The sequence below is a fragment of the Coregonus clupeaformis genome, chromosome 6 (assembly GCF_020615455.1).
Source record: "Coregonus clupeaformis isolate EN_2021a chromosome 6, ASM2061545v1, whole genome shotgun sequence".
NCBI classification, from domain to species: Eukaryota; Metazoa; Chordata; class Actinopteri; order Salmoniformes; family Salmonidae; genus Coregonus; species Coregonus clupeaformis.
The window spans coordinates 5,215,610-5,232,829 of record NC_059197.1 but is presented as its reverse complement, the minus strand read 5'-3'; the positions used below and the strand labels follow the sequence as shown (position 1 = coordinate 5,232,829).

Below are 17,220 nucleotides of genomic sequence, written 5' to 3'. Positions count from 1 at the left end.
CTGTTACCTTCTAACAGGATGGCAGCACAGTTGGTGTAGCTAGAATCTTAGCTGGAGGATGCTGGAATCTGGATGATCAGGAGTGTAAATCTGGTCTCCAACTCATGCCGCCACTACTCAGAATTGTGGATGCTTAATAAAGTTTAGATCAAAGCTGAATCAATGTCAGATAGAGTTCAATGTGTCAAATCGGAGGGCCTGTTGTCTGGACCTATGGCCGTCTCTATGGGGGTGCCACAGGGTTAAATTCTTGGGCCGACTCTTTTCTTTGCGTATATCAATAATGTCGCTCTTGCTGCTGGTGATTCTCAGATCCACCTCTATGCAGACGACACCATTTTGTATACATCTGGCACTTCATTGGACACTGTGTTAACAAACCTCCAAACGAGCTTCCATGCTATACAACACTCCTTCCGTAGCCTCCAACTGCTCTTAAACACAAGTAAAACTAAATGCATGCTCTCCAATCGAACGCTGCTGGCACCCGCCCACCCGACTAGAATCACTATTCTCGACGGGTCTGACCTAGAGTATGTGGACAACTACAAATACCTAGGTATCTGGCTAGACTGTAAACTCTCCTTCCAGACTCACATTAAGCATCTCCAATCCAAAGTTAAATCTAGAATCGGCTTCCTATTTCGCAACAAAGCCTCCTTCATTCATGCTGCCAAACATGCCCTCGTAAAACTGACTATCCTACCGATCCTTGACTTCGGCGATGTCATTTACAAAATAGCCTCCAACACTCTACTCTGCAAATTGGATGTAGTCTATCACAGTGCCATCCATTTTGTCACCAAAGCCCCATATACAGTGAGGGAAAAAAGTATTTGATCCCCTGCTGATTTTGTACGTTTGCCCACTGAAAAAGAAATGATCAGTCTATAATTTGAATAGAAGGTTTATTTGAACAGTGAGAGACAGAATAACAACAACAAAATCCAGAAAAACGCATGTCAAAAATTTTATAAATTGATTTGCATTTTAGTGAGGGAAATAAGTATTTGACCTCCTCTCAATCTGAAAGATTTCTGGCTCCCAGGTGTCTTTTATACAGGTAACGAGCTGAGATTAGGAGCACACTCTTAAAGGGACACCTGTCCACAGAAGCGATCAATCAATCAGATTCCAAACTCTCCACCATGACCAAGACCAAAGAGCTCTCCAAGGATGTCAGGGACAAGATTGTAGACCTACACAAGGCTGGAATGGGCTACAAGACCATCGCCAAGCAGCTTGGTGAGAAGGTGACAACAGTTGGTGCAATTATTCGCAAATGGAAGAAACACAAAAGAACTGTCAATCTCCCTCTGCCTGGAGCTCCATGCAAGATCTCACCTCGTGGAGTTGCAATGATCATGAAAACGGTGAGGAATCAGCCTAGAACTACACGGGAGGATCTTGTCAATGATCTCAAGGCAGCTGGGACCATAGTCACCAAGAAAACAATTGGTAACACACTACGCCGTGAAGGACTGATATCCTGCAGTGCCCGCAAGGTCCCCCTGCTCAAGAAAGCACATATACAGGGCCGTCTGAAGTTTGCCAATGAACATCTTAATGATTCAGAGGAGAACTGGGTGAAAGTGTTGTGGTCAGATGAAGACCAAAATGGAGCTCTTTGGCATCAACTCAAATCGCCGTGTTTGGAGGTGGAGGAATGCTGCCTATGAACCCAAGAACACCATCGCCACCGTTAAACATGGAGGTGGAAACATTATGCTTTGGGGGTGTTTTTCTGCTAAGGGGACAGGACAACTTCACCGCATCAAAGGGACGATGGACGGGGCCATGTACCGTCAAATCTTGGGTGAGAACCTCCTTCCCTCAGCCAAGTTATTGAAAATGGGTAGTGGATGGGTATTCCAGCATGACAATGACCCAAAACACACCGCCAAGGCAACAAAGTAGTGGCTCAAGAATAAGCATATTGAGGTCCTGGAGTGGCCTAGCCAGTCTCCAGACTTTAATCCCATAGAAAATCTGTGGAGGGAGCTGAAGGTTCGAGTTGCCAAACATCAGCCTCGAAACCTTAATGACTTGGAGAAGATCTGCAAAGAGGAGTGGAACAAAATCCCTCCTGAGATGTGTGCAAACCTGGTGGCCAACTACAAGAAACGTCTGACCTCTGTGATTGCCAACAAGGGTTTTGCCACCAAGTACTAAGTCATGTTTTGCAGAGGGGTCAAACACTTATTTCCCTCATTAAAATGCAAATCAATTTATAAAAAATTGTATATGCGTTTTTCTGGATTTTGTTGTTGTTATTCTGTCTCTCACTGTCCAAATAAACCTACCATTAAAATTATAGACTGATCATGTCTTTGTCAGTGGGCAAACGTACAAAATCAACAGGGGATCAAATACTTATTTCACTCACTGTACTACCCACCACTGTGACCTGTACGCTCTTGTTGGCTGGTCCTCACTAAATATTAGTCGCCAAACCCACTGGCTCCAGGCCATCTATAATTCACTGCTAGGCAAATCCCCGCCTTATCTTAGCTCATTGGTCACCATAGCAACACCCACCCGTAGTATTTGCACCAGCAGGTATATCTCACTGGTCATCCCCAAAGCAAACACCTCCTTTGGCTGCCATTCCTTCCAGTTCTCTGCTGCCAATGACTGGAACGAACTGCAAAAATCTCTGAAGCTGGAGACTCTTATCTCCCTCACTAACTTTAAGCATCAGTTGTCAGAGCACCTTACCGATCACTGCACCTGTACACAGCCCATCTGAAATTAGCCCACCCAACTACCTCATCCCCATATTGTTATTTATTTTGCTCATTTGCACCCCAATATCTCTATTTGCACATCATCTCTTGCACATCTATCATTCCAGTGTTAATACTAATTGTAATTATTTTGCACTATGGCCTATTTATTGCCTTACCTCCATAACTTGCTACATTTGCACACACTGTATATATTTTCTGTTGTATTTTTGACTTTATGTTTTGTTTTACCCCATATGTAAATCTGTGTTGTTGTTTTATCGCACTGCTTTGCTTTATCTTGGCCAGGTCGCAGTTGAAATGAGAACTTGTTCTCAACTGGCTTACCTGGTTAAATAAAATATATATATAAAAAAAAATGTCTGGGCAAGATCACTTAATGATTAATTAGAATTCTACACAACAGACCGAATTTAATAGCATAGTTTAACGTTAGTGTTAGATCGAAAACAACATGTAATTTCTTATGAGATTTTAGGATGATTTTGCTGAATGGTCGTGTTAATTGAAACCAAATTACATTTACATTTACATTTTAGTCATTTAGCAGACGCTCTTATCCAGAGCGACTTACAGGAGCAATTGGGGTTAAGTGCCTTGCTCAAGGGCACATTAACGTCATTTAGCAGACGCTCTTAGCCAGAGCGACTCACAAATTGGTGCGTTTACCCTATAGCCAGTGGGATAACCACTTTACAATTTGGGGGGGTAGAAGGATTACTTATCCTATCACAGGTATTCCTTAAAAAGGTGGGGTTTCAAATGACTCCGGAAGGTGGTGAGTGACTCCGCTGTGGGGTGGGGGGGGGTAGAAGGATGACTTTATCCTATCCCAGGTATTCCTTAAAGAGGTGGGGTTTCAAATGTCTCCGGAAGGTGGTGAGCGACTCCGCTGTGTGTGTGGGGGGGTGGGGAGGGGGTAGAAGGATTACTTTATCCTATCCCAGGTATTCCTTAAAGAGGTGGGGTTTCAAATGTCTCCGGAAGGGGGTGAGCGACTCCGCTGTGTGTGTGGGGGGGGGGGGTAGAAGGATTGCTTTATCCTATCCCAGGTATTCCTTAAAGAGGTGGGGTTTCAAATGTCTTCGGAAGGTGGTGAGTGACTCCGCTGTCCTGGCGTCGTGAGGGAGCTTGTTCCACCATTGGGGTGCCAGAGCAGCGAACAGTTTTGCCTGGGCTGAGCGGGAACTATGCTTCCGCAGAGGAAGGGGAGCCAGCAGGCCAGAGGTGGATGACCGCAATGCCCTCGTTTGGGTGTAGGGACTGATCAGAGCCTGAAGGTACAGAGGTGCCGTTCCCCTCACTGCTCCATAGGCAAGCACCATGGTCTTGTAGCGGATGCGAGCTTCAACTGGAAGCCAGTGGAGTGTGCGGAGGAGGGGGGTGACGTGAGAGAACTTGGGAAGGTTGAACACCAGACGGGCTGCGGCATTCTGGATGAGTTGTAGGGGTTTAATGGCACAGGCAGGGAGGCCAGCCAACAGCGAGTTGCAATAGTCCAGACGGGAGATGACAAGTGCCTGGATTAGGACCTGTGCCGCTTTCTGTGTAAGGCAGGGTCGTACTCTCCGAATGTTGTAGAGCATGAACCTGCAGGATCGGGTCACCGCCTTGATGTTGGCGGAGAACGACAGGGTGTTGTCCAGGGTCACGCCTAGGCTCTTCGCACTCTGGGAGGAGGACACAGCGGAGTTGTCAACCGTGATGGCGAGATCATGGAACGGGCAGTCCTTCCCGGGAGGAAGAGCAGCTCCGTCTTGCCAGGGTTCAGCTTGAGGTGGTGATCCGTCATCCATACTGATATGTCTGCCAGACATGCAGAGATGCGATTCGCCACCTGGTTATCAGAAGGGGGAAAGGAGAAGATTAGTTGTGTATCGTCAGCGTAGCAATGATATGAAAGGCCATGTGAGGATATGACAGAGCCAAGTGACTTGGTGTATAGGGAGAAAAGGAGAGGGCCTAGAACTGAGCCCTGGGGGACACCAGTGGTGAGAGCACGTGGTGCGGAGACAACTTCTCGCCACGCCACTTGGTAGGAGCGACCGGTCAGGTAGGACGCAATCCAGGAGTGAGCCGCGCCGGAAATGCCCAGCTCGGAGAGGGTGGAGAGGAGGATCTGATGGTTCACAGTATCAAAGGCAGCAGACAGGTCTAGAAGGACAAGAGCAGAGGAGAGAGAGTTAGCTTTAGCAGTACGGAGAGTCTCCGTGACACAGAGAAGAGCAGTCTCAGTTGAATGACCAGTCCTGAAACCTGATTGGTTTGGATCAAGAAGGTCATTCTGAGAGAGATAGCAAGAGAGTTGGCTAAAGACGGCACGCTCAATAGTTTTGGACAGAAAAGAAAGAAGGGATACTGGTCTGTAGTTGTTGACATCAGTGGGGTCGAGTGTTGGTTTTTTGAGAAGGGGAGCAACTCTCGCTCTCTTGAAGACGGAAGGGACATGGCCGGCGGTCAAGGATGAGTTGATCAGCGAGGTGAGGTAGGGGAGAAGGTCACCGGAGATGGTCTGGAGAAGGGAGGAGGGGATGGGGTCAAGCGGGCAGGTTGTTGGGCGGCCTGCAGTCACAAGTCGCAGGATTTTATCTGGAGAGAGAGGGGAGAAAGAAGTCAAAGCATAGGGTAGGGCAGTGTGAGCAGGACCAGCAGTGTCATTAGACTTAACAAACGAGGATCGGATGTCGTCAACCTTCTTTTCAAAGTGGTTGACGAAGTCATCCACAGAGAGAGAGGGGGGGATTCAGGAGGGAGGAAAATGTGGCAAAGAGCTTCCTAGGGTTAGAGGCAGATGCTTGGAATTTAGAGTGGTAGAAGGTGGCTTTAGCAGCAGAAACAGATGAAGAAAATGTAGAGAGGAGGGAGGGAAAAGATGCCAGGTCGGCAGGGAGTTTAGTTTTCTTCCATTTCCGCTCCGCTGCCCGGAGCTCTGTTCTGTGAGCTCGCAATGAGTCATCAAGCCACGGAGCTGGAGGGGAGGACCGAGCCGGCCGGGAGGATAGGGGACACAGAGAGTCAAAGGATGCAGAAAGGGAGGAGAGGAGGGTTGAGGAGGCAGAATCAGGAGATTGGAGGGAGAAGGATTGAGCAGAGGGAAGAGATGATAGGATGGAAGAGGAGAGAGTAGTGGGAGAGAGAGAGCGAAGGTTGCGGCGGCGCATTACCATCTGTGTAGGGGCAGAGTGAGTAGTGTGGGAGGAGAGCGAGAGAGAAAAGGAAACAAAGTAGTGGTCGGAGACCTGGAGGGGAGTTGCAGTGAGATTAGTAGAGGAGCAGCATCTAGTGAAGATGAGGTCAAGCGTATTGCCTGCCTTGTGAGTAGGGGGGACGGTGAGAGGGTGAGGTCAAAAGAGGAGAGGAGTGGAAAGAAGGAGGCAGAGAGAAATGAGTCAAATGTGGACATAGGGAGGTTGAAATCCCCCCAAAACTGTGAGGGGTGAGCCATCCTCAGGGAAGGAACTTATCAAGGCGTCAAGCTCATTGATGAACTCTCCAAGGGAACCTGGAGGGCGATAGATGACAAGGATATTAAGCTTAAATGGGCTAGTGACTGTGACAGCATGGAATTCAAATGAGGAGATAGACAGATGGGTTAGGGGAAAAATTGAGAATGTCAACTTGGGAGAAATGAGGATTCCTGTACCACCACCCCTCTGACCAGATGCTCTCGGGGTATGCGAGAACACATGGTCAGACGAGGAGAGAGCAGTAGGAGTGGCAGTGTTTTCAGTGGTGATCCATGTTTCCGTCAGCGCCAGGAAGTCGAGGGACTGGAGGTTGGCATAGGCTGGGATGAAGTCAGCTTTGTTGGCAGCAGAACGGCAGTTCCAGAGGCTGCCTGCGACCTGGAACTCCACGTGGGTGGTGCGTGCAGGGACCACCAGGTTAGAGAGGCAGCAGCCACGCGGTGTGGTGCGTTTGTGTAGCCTGTGCAGAGAGGAGAGAACAGGGATAGGCAGAGGCATAGATGACAGGCTGTAGCAAATGGCTACAAAAATGCAGAGGAGATCGGAAAGAAATGAGCTAAGCATCTGGGAGCGGAGAGAGCAGGGCCTTCCTCACCAAAAACTTCTACCTCAGAAACTAAAATTGTTTCACTGAACCACCCGAACAAAAACTCTCCCAACTTCCACCTTAGAGATCAGAATTGTTGTGAACCACAGCGGTTCAATGTTTAAAGGAATAGACTCAACCCACTTTATTCAACTATGACACCATAGCTAACTAGCAAGCTAGCATCCAATAACAATAACACACCGTATAGCACCAACACTTGGTCACAACAAACCACCAATAGTGTGATAACACACTAAACAGATCATTCGTGTCTGTGTCAAGTTCCTTTCATGACGCAGCAATGATTAGACGTTGGCTAGCTAGGACAAGTATATTGTATTTAGCTACTACCGTACAGTTAGGTGGTCGTGCTGGGTAGCTAGCAATGGCCGCTGTGTTGACTTTGTTTGAAGAACGGCTAGCTGGCTAGCTTCGTGCTACACCCGGCACACAATGGCTATTGTGTTGACTCTGACTCAGTTCGAAAAAGCGGCTAGGTAGCTCGCTTCGTGCTACAGCCGGCACTGCCAAGACACAGTAACTACCCACAACAACCCACGATGCCTAGCTATGACGCCGTAGCTAACTAGCAGGCTAGCATCAATTAACACACAATTTAGCATCAATACTTGGTTACAACAAACTGCCAAGAGTGTATTAGCACACTAAACAGATAATTCAAGTCCGTGTCTAGTTCCTTTCATAACGCATAACGCAGCAAAAATTAAACGATGGCTAGGGCTACATTAACATTGAAAACAGCTCTCCAGCGTTGCTAATCGATACCAGTAGCTACCCGCTAGCTAGCTAACACACTAAACAGATAATTAATGACCGTGTCTAGTTCCTTTCATAACGCAGCAAAGAAATTAAACGTTGGCTAGCTAGCACATTAGAAGGCACATTAACATTGGAAACCACTCTCCACCATTGCACTAAACAGATAATTACCAATAAACGTTCTCCACTTCGCCGGTCTCCGCCGTAACAATACTTAACCAATACGTAAACAGTACTTACCTACAATAACTACCTAAATAACTACATAAATACTCTACCTACCTACGATCTAAATACATGGTTTAAGCTTTACTCAACACCATATGAGAAGCCAAGCTAACCTCCTGCAAATACAGGTACACTACATGACCAAAAGTATCTCATTTCAAAATCATGGGCATTAATATGGAGTTGGTCTCCCCTTTGCTGTTATAACAGCCTCCACTCTTCTGAGAAGGCTTTCCACTAGATGTTGGAACAATGCTGTTGGGACTTCCATTCAGCCACAAGAGCATTAGTGAGGTTGGGCACTGATGTTGGGCGATTAGACCTGGCTCGCAGTCGGCGTTCCAATTCATCCCAAATGTGTTTGATGGGGTTGAGGTCAGGGCTCTGTGCAGGCCAGTCAAGTACTTCCACACCGATCTCCACAAACCATTTCTGTATGGACCTCGCTTTGTGCACGGGGGCATTGTCATGCTGAAACAGGAAAGGGCCTTCCCCAAACTGTTGCCACAAAGCTGGAAGCACAGAATCGTCTAGAATATCATTGTATGCTGTAGCATTAAGATTTGCCTTTACTGGAATTAAGGGGCGTAGCCCAAACCATGAAAAACAGAACCCAGACCATTATTCCTCCTCCACCAAACTTTACAGTTGGCACTATGCATTGGGGCAGGTAGCGTTCTCCTGGCATCCGCTAAACCCAGATCCGTCCGTGGGACTGCCAGATGGTGAAGCGTGATTCATTACTCCAGAGACGTGTTTCCACTGCTCCAGAGTCCAATGGCGGCGAGCTTTACACCACTCCAGCCGACGCTTGGCATTGCGCATGGTGAACTTAGGCTTGTGTGCGGCTGCTCGGCCATGGAAACCCATTCCATGAAGCTCCCGAAGGAAACCGTTATTGTGCCGATGTTGCTTCCAGAGGCAGTTTGGAACTCGGTAGTGAGTATTGCAAACGAGGACAGATGATTTTTATGTGCTACGCGCTTCAGCAGTCGACGGTCTGGTTCTGTGAGCTTGTGTGGACTACCACTTCGCGGCTGAGCCGTTGTTGCTCCTAGATGTTTCCACTTCACAATAACAGCACTTACAGTTGACCGGGGCAGCTCTAGCAGGGCATAAATTTGACAAACTGACTTGTTGGAAATGTGGCATCCTATGACGGTGCCACGTTGAACATCACTGAGCTTTTCAGTAAGGCCATTCTACTGCCAATGGAGATTGCATGGCTGTGTGCTCTAATGTTATACACCTGTCCACAACAGGTGTGGCTGAAATGGCCAAATCCACTCATTTGAAGGGGTGTCAACATACTTTTGTATATATAGTGTATTCTGTAGCATGTTAACACCACCTGCTCTAAAATTTGCTCGAACAGTAGTTACTTACATCATTCAAGAAGATCTAAATGCATATTCCCATGAAACTGATTGAGATCAAATGGTTGGCATGCAGATCCAGCTTGGACGTTTCACCCGTAAAATGTGAAGAATTATCATTCACAATTGACAGTATTTGTGGGTATTAAAAAAAAGAAATGTATTTGAGCCAATATGTGTAGGCATAGGCAAATGTTGCATTTGGAGGATGCATTTATGCATATTTTAAAATTGTATTATTCAATGGTCTACATCGGTACAAACTTTGATTGAGAAACAATGACGTCATACATATACTTTGCTATCCGGCACCTAGAAAAATGTCACTACACCACTGGTTAGGTCGCAGAATTTGTTGGGGACTGGCGTCCACCGGCGTTTGTTTTATGCCTTAGACATAGGCTCTTGCTTGCCATGTCACTTGGAAGTTTTGTGATATAATGCATTATAAGAAGAATTAGTGCTGCTGTCCACTCCTTGGCCTGCCATGGTTGTGAAATTCTCTGACATGGTGGTGAAATACACTACCAGTCAAAAGTTTGGACACACCTACTCATTCGAGGGTTTCTCTTTATTTTTTACTATTTTATACATTGTAGAATAATAGTGAAGATATCAAAACTATGAAATAACACCTATGGAATCATGTAGTAACCAAAAAAGTGTTAAACAAATCAAAATATATTTTATATTTGAGATTCTTCAAATAACCACCCTTTGCCTTGATCACATATTTGCACACTCTTGGCATTCTCTCAACCAGCTTCATGAGGTAGTCACCTGGAATGCATTTAAATTAACAGGTGTGCCTTCTTAAAAGTTAATTTGTAGAATTTCTTTCCTCCTTAATGCGTTTCAGCCAATCAGTTGTGTTGTGACAAAGTAGGGGGGATATACAGAAGATAGCCCTATTTGGTAAAAGACCAAGTCCATATTATGGCAAGAACAGCTCAAATAAGCAAAGCGAAACGACAGTCCATCATTACTTTAAGACATGAAGGTCAGTCAATCCGGAAAATGTCATAAATGTTGAAAGTTTCTTCAAGTTCAGTCGCAAAAACCATCAAGCGCTATGATGAAACTGGCTCTCATGAGGACCACCACAGGAATGGAAGACCCAGAGTTACCTCTGCTGCAGAGGATAAGTTCATTAGAGTTACCAGCCTCAGAAGTTGCAGCCCAAATAAATGCTTCACAGAGTTCAAGTAACAGACACATCTCAACATCAACTGTTCAGAGGGGACTGTGTGAATCAGGCCTTCATGGTCGAATTGCTGCAAAGATAACCACTACTAAAGGACACCAATAATAAGAAGAGACCTGCGTGGGCCAAGAAACACGAGCAATGGACATTAGACCAGTGGAAAGTTGTCCTTTGGTCTGGAGTCCAAATTTGAGATTTTTGGTTCCAACCGCTGTGTCTTTGTGAGACGCGGTGTGGGTGAACGGATGATCTCCGCATGTGTATTTCCCACCGTAAAGCATGGAGGAGGAGGTTTTATGGTGTGGGGGTGCTTTGCTGGTGACACTGTCTGTGATTTATTTAGAATTCAAGGCACACTTAACCAGCATGGCTAGCACAGCATTCTGCAGCGATACGCTATCCCGTCTGGTTTGGGCTTAGTGGGACTATCATTTGTTTTTCAACAGGACAATGACCCAACACACCTCCAGGCTGTGTAAGGGCTATTTTACCAAGAAGGAGAGTGATGGAGTGCTGCATCAGATGACCTGGCCTCCACAATCCCCTGACCTCAGCCCAATTGAGATGGTTTCAGATGAGTTGGACAGCAGAATGAAGGAAAAGCAGCCAACAAGTGCTCAGCATATGTGGGAACTCCTTCAAGACTGTTGGAAAGCATTCCAGGTGAAGCTGGTTGAGAGAATGCCAAGAGTGTGCAAAGCTGTCATTAAGGCAAAGGGTGGCTATTTGAAGAATCTAACATATATATTTTGATTTGTTTAACACTTTTTTGTTTACTACATGATTCCATATGTGTTATTTAATAGTTTTGATGTCTTCACTATTATTGTAGAAAATAGTAAAAATAAAGAAAAACCCTTGACTGAGTAGGTGTGTCCAAACTTTTGACTGGTAGTGTAGGTCTACAAAATTTACCAAAAGTCCACACCCTGCAATCATTCTGAGAACTTCAACTTCTTCATAATACCTATTTGTGCACATTTAAACCAGGGGATGTCATCATGATAAGATGAGTCAGTGCCTCTTATCCTTTCAACTAAGTATGTGACCCTTGGAGGGCAAGTCACAACACTAGAAATTGACCTTGGGCACAGGTCAGCTCCCCCTCCCAATGTCCTTATCTTTAAAAATGTTGGGGGGAAATGTCAAACTGACAGCATCTACAGGTGCCACCACAACGACAAGTCCAATGCCACATCTTTCTTTTTTGTCTTATCTCTCTTTTTTGTCTTACCCCCCCTCTCTCCCTGGTCTGTAGAAACTGCGTCCTCAGGGTCTGGAGCTGCAGCAGGGGGAGCTGGGAGATCTGGTGGAGCAGGAAATGGCCGCCACATCGGCCGCTGTGGAGTCAGCAGCCGCCAGGATAGAGGTAACCAGCTCAACGTGTGTGCGCGTGTGTGTGTCACCACCATCACCAAGGAGGACCCAGACAAAAACAGAAATGTGTGTGTGTGTGTGTGAAAAGAATCCTCTGGTTTCATTTTACAGGAGTACCAACCAAAATGTGTTTCATTTCCTCTATTTGTTGTATCCCATTGACAGGACATGCTCAACAAGTCGCGTGCAGTCGACACAGGGATTAAGATGGAGGTCAATGAGAGGTGAGTCTCCCACTCCTGGGTCGTGTTCATTAGGCACTGAATGGAAGAAAATGTACTGAAACAGGGAGGGACTACCTGGACATGTCCAGTAAGAAACGCTAATTTTTCCGTCCCCTTTTAAAACATTTTCATTGCGTGCCCTAATGAACACGACCCTGGCTTTGAGAATCACATAACTTTCAAATGAGTGAAACGTTTGAGATCAAGATGTGTTGCACAGTGGTGCTGCCCAACGAATGTGTCCTCTATCGCCCCCCATAGGATTCTGGCCTCCTGTACAGACCTGATGCAGGCCATCAAAGTGCTCGTGCTGTCTTCCAAAGATCTGCAAAGGGACATCGTGGAGAGTGGCAGGGTGAGAAACAGAAACGTATCATATGTGCATCATAGTATATAATAATATAATATAATATACAGAGTGGCTGCGGTTCCGGAGTATCTGGAACCCCACTTGCCGTGGCTATTGATACAGAGATTTATGCGCATGTGCTGTATTTTTTTTTAAATGTAGCTGCTGCCCTCTCTGCTGACTATGTAGCTTCTGCCCAGTGCTCCCACTGGGTCGCTGCTGCTTCCCACTCATTGACATGGAGGGGGAAACTTCATGTTGTACACTAAAGATATGGTCGACATGTTCGAACTATGAATTCCATGCCTCAAGTGCGACACGATACTTAAGTAGTACTTTTAAAGTATTTTTACTTAAGTACTTTACACCACTTTCGACATGTTTGTACAAAATTTGTTGTCTGTTGTAACAGTATACACACCTTCCTAATATTGAGTTGCGCCCCTTTTGCCCTCAGAACAGTCTCAATTCGTCGGGGCATGGACTACAAGGCGTCAAAAGCGTTTCACAGGGATGCTGGCCCATGTTCACTCCAATGCTTCCTTCCCACAGTTGTGTCAAATTGGCTGGATTTCCTTTGGGTGGTGGACCATTCTTGATACAAACGGGAAACTGTTGAGCGTGAAAAACCCAGCAGCGTTGTAGTTCTTGACAGATTCAAACCAGTGCACCTGGCACCTACTACCATACCCCGTTCAAAGGCACTTAAATCTTTTGTCTTGCCCATTCACCCTCTGAATGGCACACATACACAATCCATGTCTCAAGGCTTAACAATCCTTATTTAACCTGTCTCTTCCCCTTCATTTACACTGATTGAAGTGGGTTTAACAGGTGACATCAATAAGGGATAATAACTTTCACCTGGTCAGTCTGTCATGGAAAGAGCAGGAGTTCCTAATGTTTTGCGCACTCAGTGTATATTCCAATATAATATATTGTTTCCACCAGGGGGCAGCATCCATGAAGGATTTCTATGTCAAGAACTCTCGCTGGACTGAAGGCCTGATCTCAGCTTCCAAAGCCGTGGGCTGGGGCGCCACAGTCATGGTGTAAGTAGTATCACCCTTTCACTTCTAACTTAACCTTGTATTACTACACCGGAGCACTGTTACAGCAGTGTTGTTACTACTCCACAACACCATGGTATTCTGGAATACACTCATTTAGGCCAGAAGTTTTTCCTGACTACATGACCTGACCAGGAAAATCTCCAGCCTCTACTGTATAGCCTATAACCATTGTAATAGTAGCATGATGTACTACAGTACCCAGAATACTCTGCGTAATGTATCCCATAGAGATGCAGCAGACCTGGTGGTGCAGGGCAAGGGCAAGTACGAGGAGCTGATGGTGTGTTCGCATGAGATCGCAGCCAGCACTGCACAACTGGTGGCCGCATCCAAGGTGAGACGGTACTTATTTTGTAGTGATATGTGGTAACTGAAACTGTGTGCATGAGACACTCACTCACAACCGGATCTACATACGCCAACCTACGTCTCTCTCATCACTTGGTGTGTCAACCATATCTCTACACGTGTTTAAGACACACCCATGACCCATTCCCGTTGGGAACCCAGCCACTCTCTGGTCTGTTGTGCAGGTGAAGGCAGACAAAGACAACGCCAACCTGGGCCGCCTGAAGCTGGCATCCAAAGGGGTCACACAGGCCACCGCTGGGGTTGTAGCCTCCACCAAGTCCGGGAAGTCCCAGATCCAGGAGAAAGGTGAGTGGATTAACAGTAGTGTGCCCATGGATTTACACAGTGAGAGATCAACATGACATGTATTGTGACTGAATGTATTGTGACTGAATGCTGAATTTCTTTCTTTCTCTCTCCCTCCTTTGTCTTCATCTCTCCCTCCTTTCTCTTCATCTGTCTCTCCCTTTTTTCTCTCCTTTCTCTCTCTCCTTTCACCCGCTCTCTTTCTCCTATGACTGTGTGCTTCAGACACCATGGATTTCTCCAGTATGAGCCTCACTCAGATCAAGAGGCAGGAGATGGACTCACAGGTAAGAGCAATGTGGGGTAGCTGAGTGTGTGTGTGTGTGTGTTACAGGTCTAAGTAAACCGTGTTTTTGTGTGTGTTGTCAGGTTTCGGTTCTAGAGCTGGAGACAAAGCTGCAAAAGGAGCGAGAGCGTCTTGGAGAGCTAAGGAAGAAGCACTACGAGCTGGCCGGGGTGGCCGAGGGCTGGGGGGAGGAGGACGAAGGTGCGTATGTGTGTCTCAACATGATTACTCAGAGGCACTATGGCAGAAATAGCGATTGTGTGTGATTGCTTTATGGCCTTTTTTGTACCATGTGTGTAATTGGGTGTGTTGAAGTCCAGTCTAATATCCCTCTACTCTCCTCACAGGTACAGGTTGAGGTCTGTTCCCCACTACTCCTCCAACCACAAGACTGACTTCTCTCTCGCTCTGCCTCTTGCCCCATTTATACACTCTCTTCAGTCTTTCTTATTTTTTTATTTTTATGAAAGCCAAATAAAAAGGTGCTTTTTTAAAATTCTCCTCTTGCTCCCGGCGGCTTCTAATTGGACCGTGATGAGGAGGGAAAGTGAAGGGGGATGGATTGACTACCTGCCTGGCCCCTCCCCCTCAACTGTTGAGGAATAGCACACCTGCTGATGGATCCTCTGTCTTCTAGCAAGTATTTATTTCAGTTCTCCAACTGTTCCCTTTGTCGCAGTCGGAGCACTGTGGAGCGACCCACCACGAGCACAAGTTCTTCACAAACAGACATCCTAGGATACATTTCACAAGGGCCAATCCCTCATCAGAGGGAGACTTGACTGATTGCCACTTAGACCCCACCCCTTGCCCTCCCCCTGGCTACCCATGTCTCATCAGTGCAACGAAAACAGGCACGTGTGTTTTTCTCCCACTAAACGGTTGTGTTGCGTTGTTATTCTAAATCGTAGGGTTGTTGCCCTCCCCAGTTTTATTTTCTCCTGGATCCTTTTTTTCCTCTCACTGCGAGCTTTTACCTCTCTAACCCAAACCCCATCTGAGCTATACGTCCAACGGGATACGGACTTATGCCTTTTCGCCTCCTGTTTTAAAGACCATGATGACTGTTATTATTATTATTATTATTATTATTAGAGTTGACTGTTTAGACACCCAGCTACCCTGGGGATACACTAGAAAAAGATCCGGCCCTGCAGTGAGCTCTGTCTGTTGAAATGAATGGGGTTTAGGTTTGTTAAAGACACTAGTGTGGTGTGTCTGAGCAGCCAGAGAAGACTGTTGCTGGAGTTGAAGTGGTGTGTGTGTGTGTGATGCTCTGGGGCTGCTTTGAACACCTGGTTGTGTTCATTAGGCACAACACGGAAGAAAACGGAGTGAATCGAAAAGGTACTACCTGAACGTGTCCAATAACAAACGCTTGTTTTCGTTTTCCTTTGCAAAACGGTATGCTACGCCGTGTCCTATTGAACACAACCCTGATCATGCTGGACCGTTGATTGGCTGTGTGGCTCTGAGCTTCCTGGTCTCTGTAACGTAGCAGGAACATGGACTTCCATAAGCTGCCGTCTGATCATTTACCCTTTTTTCCCAGGCGCTCCCCCTCATTGATTTGAAAGGAATTGACTTGTGTAGTGGAGTGAGCAAGTAATAAGCAGAAAGGTAGGGAATTGGAATGCAGCCCTACACACCCACACTGCTGGGATCTTATCAGCTTCCCCAGACGATGGAGCTGTAAAGCCTAGACAGAGGAACCGACAACTTCCATCATCACCATCTGTCTACAGTAGCAATAACACCTGGGCCCTGTTCATTAGGCACAAAACGGACTGAAACAGGGAGGGTATACCTGGACCTGTCCAATAAGTTACATTATCACAAGAGGGCAGTGTTCCACAGCAGAGCTATTACATTACAGAGACTCATGAATTCTCCTCCACCTCTCTCTTGCCAGTGGTCACTAGTGCTCTTCAATCTGGCTAAATGAAAAGAAATGGGAACATAGTATGTTGTAGAGTACACCATGAGTTAGATTAGTAGGGTTTCATCCAGTATTTGTTTTCCTTTCAAATACTTTAGCTGCGCTTGATTGAGCTTGCCTGGCGCAATGGAACCAATGAAATAGTCCCAAATGTGCTTCAAAACACACCCATCTGGCACTCCAGTCAGGCTCAATGAAAGCAATGCAATTCAAAAATGTATTCATCCTATTTGGACCCAGATCTGGTTTAATCACAGTATACTTTCTCCGTGTGTGATGCTCTTTGAGTTTGTCTTCCTGCGTGTCTTAATAATAATAATAATAATAATATGCCATTTAGCAGACGCTTTTATCCAAAGCGACTTACAGTCATGCGTGCATACATTTTTGTTTATGGGGATCGAACCCACTACCCTGGCGGCCCCTTTGAGTTTTATTATTCTGCTCTGCTTTTTGCTGTTTTATATAAAAAGTTGTGACACTGGGTATTTAACAATGATTTAGCGGTGTACTTCTGTCACTACTTCCTGGTTATTAACCTCTCACCTTTTGGTTTGTGTCTGTAGTCCAACCAGCTCAGACAGCCTTTCAAACTGCCGCTCACTGTAGTCAATGAGAAACAAACACTCAAAATAACATTGAATTAATGTATTTGTATGATATACTAAAAACTATGTGGGTTTGTTTTCTTTTTTCAGTTTTTAAAATAAATATTTAAACTCATTAATATGACCAAAGCTTGTTTGTTTAGTTATTTTGCTCACTTCAATGAGGACTGGTCAAGGTAAGCTGCTGCCATTTTCTCAAAGTCCTTGAAATGTCCATGAATATTTAATTATTTAATGTTTAATTCATGAACCCTTAAGTGATTAGGAAAATGTATCATTCAAATGATTAAGTGAGCAACTCGTGGGCTATTTCCAG

General features: G+C 45.9%; 1 protein-coding gene across 4 annotated transcripts in view; it reads left to right on the top strand.

The window, feature by feature from the left end:
* The window catches only part of LOC121567550 (huntingtin-interacting protein 1-like), a 68,238-nt gene extending 51,219 nt beyond the window's left edge, over positions 1 to 17,019 (top strand). For all 4 annotated transcript variants that reach the window (XM_045217621.1, XM_045217617.1, XM_045217632.1 and 1 more), the window contains 9 exons: positions 11,650 to 11,760; positions 11,934 to 11,992; positions 12,254 to 12,347; positions 13,293 to 13,393; positions 13,643 to 13,748; positions 13,948 to 14,071; positions 14,297 to 14,358; positions 14,441 to 14,558; positions 14,705 to 17,019. In XM_045217621.1, coding sequence (XP_045073556.1) covers positions 11,650 to 11,760; positions 11,934 to 11,992; positions 12,254 to 12,347; positions 13,293 to 13,393; positions 13,643 to 13,748; positions 13,948 to 14,071; positions 14,297 to 14,358; positions 14,441 to 14,558; positions 14,705 to 14,715 — 786 coding nt within the window. In that variant the 3' untranslated portion in view covers positions 14,716 to 17,019. The remainder of the gene's footprint in view (positions 1 to 11,649; positions 11,761 to 11,933; positions 11,993 to 12,253; positions 12,348 to 13,292; positions 13,394 to 13,642; positions 13,749 to 13,947; positions 14,072 to 14,296; positions 14,359 to 14,440; positions 14,559 to 14,704) is intronic.
* Positions 17,020 to 17,220: the final 201 nt, after the last annotated feature.